This window comes from Mandrillus leucophaeus, unplaced genomic scaffold (genome assembly GCF_000951045.1).
Source record: "Mandrillus leucophaeus isolate KB7577 unplaced genomic scaffold, Mleu.le_1.0 Scaffold74, whole genome shotgun sequence".
NCBI lineage: Eukaryota > Metazoa > Chordata > Mammalia > Primates > Cercopithecidae > Mandrillus > Mandrillus leucophaeus.
The window spans coordinates 46,073-52,975 of NW_012108030.1; the positions used below are offsets into that span (position 1 = coordinate 46,073).

General features: G+C 47.6%; 2 protein-coding genes across 2 annotated transcripts in view; both read right to left on the reverse strand.

The window, feature by feature from the left end:
• The window catches only part of ZNF701 (zinc finger protein 701), a 22,351-nt gene extending 19,123 nt beyond the window's left edge, over window positions 1–3,228 (reverse strand). Inside the window, 4 exon segments of the mRNA XM_011966039.1 lie at window positions 1,307–1,329; window positions 1,332–1,368; window positions 1,371–1,387; window positions 3,102–3,228. Coding sequence (XP_011821429.1) covers window positions 1,307–1,329; window positions 1,332–1,368; window positions 1,371–1,387; window positions 3,102–3,228 — 204 coding nt within the window.
• Window positions 3,229–4,937: 1,709 nt separating this feature from the next.
• The window catches only part of ZNF808 (zinc finger protein 808), a 46,292-nt gene continuing 44,326 nt past the window's right edge, over window positions 4,938–6,903 (reverse strand). Inside the window, exon 8 of the mRNA XM_011966040.1 lies at window positions 4,938–5,077. Within this exon, the coding sequence (XP_011821430.1) occupies window positions 4,938–5,077 (140 nt within the window). The remainder of the gene's footprint in view (window positions 5,078–6,903) is intronic.

Sequence of the window (6,903 nt, forward strand, 5' to 3'; positions counted from 1 at the left end):
AGACTCCGTCTCAAAAAAAAAAAAAAAATGGCTATGGGAGAAGTTCTTATCTCTACAGAAAATGAGAAGAGGAGAGAGGGGAAAGCATGGATTCAATTGTAGGAATGTTCTGACGAATCCAAGTGAGGGATTTTCCACCATATAATGTCTTCCCAGTGGTGTTTGATTACACTTTTTGAAGAGGTCAGGATACCCTCTCAGTATGAATTTCTTATGTTAGAAGTAAATAATTAGCTGGGCATGGTGGCAGGCACCTGTTGTCCCAACTACTTGGAAGGCTGAGGTGGGAGGATGGCTTGACTCTGATGGTGGAGGTTTCAGTGAGCTACGATTGCGCCAAGGCGTTCCAGCCTGGGCAACAAAGGAAGACTCCATCTCAAAATAAAATAAAATACATGAAAATAAGATTAAAGTACAAAACTCTATTTTGTATATGTTCAAAAAATAATAAAACCTACACACACTCACAAAAAACTACATGTTAACACAAAGTGTTGTCATTTGTCCCAGATTTTCAAAGTATGCAATATTTTCAAAATACATACATATGTGTATATATGTATGTGCATGTATATATGTGTATATATATAAAGGTTTTAAAAATATAAAAAGTAGCAAGTTTTGTTTAACTGAAGAGGAACCTCATTTTGGTGGAAAAGGATACTTTGGCAGCTAGAGGTACTGCTCCTATACTTCAGAAAAATTGTAACCAGTTTTACAAAAAACACCTGTTTCACAAGACTCTCCACAGTAACACCACTGTCTCCATCAGGTTAATTTGTTAAGAATGGTTTAATAAATCTCCTGCTGTTATTTAGGTTGACTTCATATTCTTAATATAATGATGGAATAAAACCCCTGTATCATTCATGTCTGTGTATGAATTTCCCATTCTAAGTACTAAGATTTTTTGAGTCAGAAACACAGCAACTCACTCAATTACTGAAAAATTTAGTATAAAATCAGGGAGAAAAGATTTTCCCTTATTGGTCTCCTTTTCTAGAATTTACCACGTACTTTGTGCATATGAATATGTGACTTCCATTGGCAGCTGCTCTAATCCTGATCTACAGAGAACTGACAGAGCATCCAGATGTGGCCCCTGAACAATCCCCACTGCCAAACAGCACTGACACCATGGGACCCTCACCCTGTGAGCAAGATGAGAGGGACTGAGGGAAGGCATGGGTGAGTGTGAGCAAACCTGTCAGGGAGGACACTTGAGACTCAGAGAAGATTCACAACACCAAGGCCAGGGTTTCTGAAAGGAAAGAGACAGAACAATCCACCGGGAATATCATCTCACCTGAGGAAGAGCCATCCCTGACCCTTTGCTTTCCTCTTCCCTGTTTTTTCCTCACGTACCAAGAGTCTTTAGAAGTCAATCCTGAATGTTAGAAATATATTGTTTATTGCTCAGAATCAACACACTTCCTCCCTGTAACACAATGACACATACAAAGGTGCCCTCACCCTGAAAAAATACAGTCACCTCTGCTGCCCACTGCACCAGGGATGATACATTTCTAAAAGACTCTCACTTCCCTCCTGGAGAAGCCCACACACACACTGCAGGATTGAGGAGCCGGGCTGGAACGAGATCCCCTTCAGGGCACAGACCCAGCCCTGACCAAACCCCGTGCAGAGGCTGGGTGTGTTAGCTCATGCCTGTCATCCCAGCACTCTGGGAAGCCAAGGTGGGTACATTGCTTGAGCTCAGGAGTTTGAGACCAGCCTGGGCAACATGGGAAACCCCATCTCTACCAAAAATAGAAAAATTTGGCCACGTATGGTTGGTGCACATCTGTGTGTCTCTGGTCCCAGCTACTTAGGAAGCTGAAGTGGGACGATCACTAGAACTCAGGAGTTTGAGACCAGCCTGGCCAACATGGTGAAACCCTGTCTGTACTAAAAACACGAAAATTGGGCTGGGCATGATGGTTCATGCCTGAAATACTAGCACTCTGGAAGGCTGAGGTGGGAGGATTATTTGAGGTCAGGAGTTGGAGAGCAGCCTGGCCAACATGGTGAAACCCTGTATCTACCAAAAATACAAAAAGTAGCCAGGCTTGGTGGGGTGTCAGTAATCCCAGCTACTCCGGAGGCTGAGGTTGCAGGATCACTTGAACCTGGGAGGTGGAGGTCGCAGTGAGCCGAGATGGCACCACTGGACTCCAGCCAGGGCAACAGAGTGAGACTCAAAAATAAAATAAAATACAAATACAAAAATTAGCCGGGTATGGTGGCACATACCTGTAATCTCACCTCCCTGGGAGGCTGAGGCACAAGAATTGCTTGAATTCAGGAGACAGAGGTTACAGTGAGCCAAGATCACAAGACTGCATTCACATCCTGGAGGACAGAGTGAGACTCTCTGGGAAAAGAAAAAAACGCATGTTTCTGATGTGATTGACGCAGAGATAATAAAACCTGAGTAATGTGATAGAGCCTGACAGGCAGAGGGAACTTCAGATGGGGGTGGGAGAGCATGGGAGACATTTCTGACCCAAGACCTGAAGGAGGAGAAGGGGACAGTGCTGTGAGCATTTAGGGACATAGGGTAAGAGCAGTGAAAACAACCTGAGACAGGAAGGGTTTTGAGGTTTGGGAAAAGAGAAAAAGCAAATGTGACTGGGGCAGAGGGAGACATGAGATGAGGGTAAGCTCCCAGGAGGAGGCTGGACACTGGCAGGGGCCCTGGACACAGGGCTGTGGAGCCACAGTGAGGCGTTGGACTTTTGTCCTGGGGAACACGGGAAGCCGGTGGAGGGTTCCCTGCCAGGGACTGACATGACCTGCTTTAGATTTCGCTGTGATATCCTCAGAACAGGGACATTTTCAATGAGTTACGCTGAGAAGGTCTGAGATGAGTGAGAAGATGTACCTGAATTCTGACATGGTGGCCTGGAAGCGCTAATGGAAAGGGCTGGCCTTATCAAAATTATCCTTGAAACTTAGAGAAGCATCTTTCACATACCTGGGATAAAGAAACTTCTTTTGTCAGGTTCTGATGCCATTGATTCCCAACATTTAATTCTTCCTCACAAGAAAATTACAGTAACATTTATAAAATGCAGAAGTATAAAGACACAGCTAGTGACCTTGAAAACAGAGAGGCCAAGTGCAGTGGCTCACACCGGTAATCCCAGCACTTTGGGAGGCCGAGGCGGGCGCATCACCTGAGGTTGGGAGTTCTAGACCAGCCTGACCAACATGGAGAAATCCCATCTCTACTAAAACTACAAAAATTATCTACAAGTGGTGATGCATGCCTGTAATTCCAGCTACTCAGGAAGGTCAAGGCAGGACAATCACTTGAAACTGGGAGGTAAAGGTTGCAGTGAGTAGGCCAGGCTTGGTGGCTCATGCCTGTAATCCCAGCACTTTGGGAGGCCGATGCCGGCGGATCACCTAAGGTCGGGAGTTCGAGACCAGCCTGACCAATATGGAGAAACCCCATCTGTACTAAAAATACAAAATTAGCCTGGCGTGGTGGTACATGCCTGTAATCCCAGCCACTAGGGAGGCTGAGGCAGGAGAATTGCTTGAACCTGGGAGGCGGAGGTCGCAGTGAGGCGAGATGGCGCCATTGCGCTCCAGTCTGAGCAACAAGAGCGAAAGTGCGTCTCAAAACAAACAAACAAAAAACAGGGAAAGAGGGTCAGTTGTAGAACTAAGACATAAGCAAACTTTTTCAATCAAGAATGCATGGGTGGCCAGGTGCGGTGGCACACGCCTGTAATCCCAGCAATTTGGGAGGTCGAGGCGGATGGATCACCTGAGGTCAGAAGTTCAAGACCAGCTTGGCCAACATGGTGAAACCCTGTCTCTACTAAAAATACAAAAATTATCTGGGTTCCATCCTCACATCTTGTTTAACCTCTTGTTGCTCCTTCTCCCCAATCTTTAGATAGTCCTCAATCTCCATGTATTTCTGCCTCTTCTCCCATCTCTGCTCCTCCTCTGCTTTCCCTGTTAAATTCTGTCTTCCCTGTTATACCCCCTGTCCCCGCTCTCTGGCACCCCAGATCCCCAGGTGTCCTCCCTGCTGTGATTCTCCCTCTGTTCTCCTTGCCACCAGCACCACTGTGCTCTGTCTGCCCTGGCTCCAAATCCCTCCTCCTCCCCCTCACTCTGATGAGCCTCCCTCTTTGCTGCCCCTCTGTACCTTGCTGTCGTCCATCATCTCTCTGTACATCTAGATTTTCTCTACATTTCTCCGGTTGCTTTTCTCCTTCGCTTTCTTTTCTTTCTTTTTTCCCCCCACTTTTGCTGTCTCTTGTAGCTTTTCTCTACATTTCTCCTCCTGCTTTCTTATCTTTTTTATTTTCACTTTTGCTGTCTCTTCACAAATCTCTCACCATCCTCTACTTTGCTATCTGTTATGGGTCTTTCTGCTTTTCTCTGTCTCAGGTTTTCTACTGCTCTCTCAGTCCCTCTCTCTGCCTCCTGATCCTTTTGGCCCACACAATCACAGGAGGGTTTGGAGTAAAACGCCTGCATCCCGGAGAAGCTCATTTTTCAGCGGCTGGAGCTGGGCAGGCAAGAACACCGGGTGTCACAGGACAGGCTCCGGGCTCCTCCCCAACGTGGGCTCAGGAGAAGCGGTGACTGCTAAGGGGAGACTTGGGGTGCAGCAGGGCCCAGCATGAGGCGGGAGGTGGGGTGTGAGGACGCCTTCGTACAAGGGTGGGGTCCACAATATCCCAGCACCAGGCAGAGAACGTGGCCTCCCCGAGACTGGGGTCGAGGCGTTTGCGCTTCAGGGGCCTTCAAGGGTGAGGCTGGGAGGCGCCCAGGTCGGAAATACACATCTCGGGTGAGGACTTTGAAAAGCGCGGGGAGGGAGGAGTTAAAAAACGGTTTTGAGCACAAAAACTACGCGATAGGAAGTGTATACATCGCCCTGTAGCAGAAGACCGGAGACGGGAACAGCCTCAGGTCGACTTTAAGCACAAAAGGAAGCGACTTCCGAATTCCCAGAGGAATGTCCGCATTTTCTCCGGTTGAAGGAAGATGGGCGAGAATTTACAGGTCTGCGGGGACCCCATGTCCCAGGTGCGGAAGTGCTGGGGACCTGCGGAGTGCACACTTAATACAACACAGAGCAAAACTCACCGCCGCGGCGCGATTTTCACTCTAGGGGATCTGCTTCCTGGTCTGCGGGCATCTGTGCGCACAGGACTAAAGCCAGGCCTGGGTGGAGCCAACGAGAAAGTGGGCTGGGCCTGAGCAAGGTAGAGGTGGGGCCCCAGGCGGAGAGACCTCGCCCTTTAGAACCAGCAGAGGGCGGGACCGGGGCGGGACAGGTCCCTCAGCCTCGCTCCCAGCGACTCTATTTTTGGGACTTTGGACGCCAGAGAGGTCAGGAAGGCTGAAGCAAGATTCAAAAGCCCTGGAATTGTCTGGAACGGGGTTGCAAACTAGAATGTGAAATGCAAAACCCTGCCTGGGCAGAACGTACAATTTCATGCTGACGGCCCAGAGAACAGAATAGAAATCCTCTCCCTTTCTACTCTCCATTCACTCAGAAGGGAGAGTTCACCCTGTGCTCAGCTTCAGAGACTTCCCGAGGACCCCTGCATGGGATGCGCGTGGAGGGCTCAGGCCAGGGAGGAGTGAGGTCACCACCTGCTGCTTAAACACAGCAGGGATGCGGCCGCATGGGCAGGAGCCTAAGGACCCAGGGGCAGGAGGATCGCTGAGCCTGGGGGTCCAGGCCAGCCTGGGCGACAAAGTCACACCTCCCGCAGGGCTCCCTTCCTTGTCTCTTTTAATTTTTAAAATAAAATTTTGATTGTGTGAGATAGGGATCCAACATTATTCGTTTCCATGTGGTTATTCAGTTAATTGTCCTAGCACATTTGTGGAAGAGATCTATTACTTTCTTTTTTAATTTCTTTTCTTTCTTTTCTTTTCCTTTTTTTTTTTTTGAGACAGAGTATTTCTCTGTCGCCCAGGTTGGAGTGTAGTGGCTAGATCTCGGCTCAGTGCAGCCTCTGCCTCCTGGGTTCAAGCGATTCTCCTGCCTCGGCCTCCAGAATAGCTGGCATTATAGGCGCGCGCCACCACACCCGGCTAATTTTTGTATTTTTTGTAAAGACGGGTTTTCACCATGTTGGTCAGGCTGGTCTCAAACTCCTGACTTGAAGTGATCCGCCTGCCTCGGCCTCCTGAAATGCTGGTATTACAGGAGTGAGCCACTGTGCCTGGCCCAAGAAATACTCTTTACTTCGCTTTTAAATGTTGAGAAAATAAAATTGAAAACTAAAAAATCTTCCCTTAAATGAGATATCATCTTCACGACGATAACAGCGAAAGAAATAAAAACTGTTTTATTAATAAATAAGCCTTATACCAGAATGTGATGGGAAATAGAGAACAGTTGAGAGGTTGAAAAGAAAGAAAGAAACTTAACTGTTCTGTACAACCCAAGTTCATGTTTTCAAGATAAACACCAATCAGTCCTCAGGGAAGAGGACTTGACAACACCCTTGATCACACATAGTTCATCCTGGCTCTACTTGGTAATGGAGGTGACTATCCGTGTCAGCTAATTAGCTTCATCCAGAGGGAGGGGGAGAAACCCTAACCCATGTCTTTTTGACAAATGTGAGTTTTACAACATGGCGACAGGTGCCCTCTCTGGTGAGGCTCCTACAATCCGACAGAAACTGATGTCAGCAGGAAATTATAAAATTTAGAATACATTATTGTCATGCGCGTCCATTTGAAGAGACCACCAAACAGGCTTTGTGTGAGCAATAAAGCTTTTTAATCACCTGGGTGCAGGCGGGCTGAGTCCGAAAAGAGAGTCAGCGAAGGGAGATAAGGGTGGGACCATTTTATAGGATTTGGGTAGGTAGAGGAAAATTATAGTCAAAGGAGGTTGTTCTGTGGTGG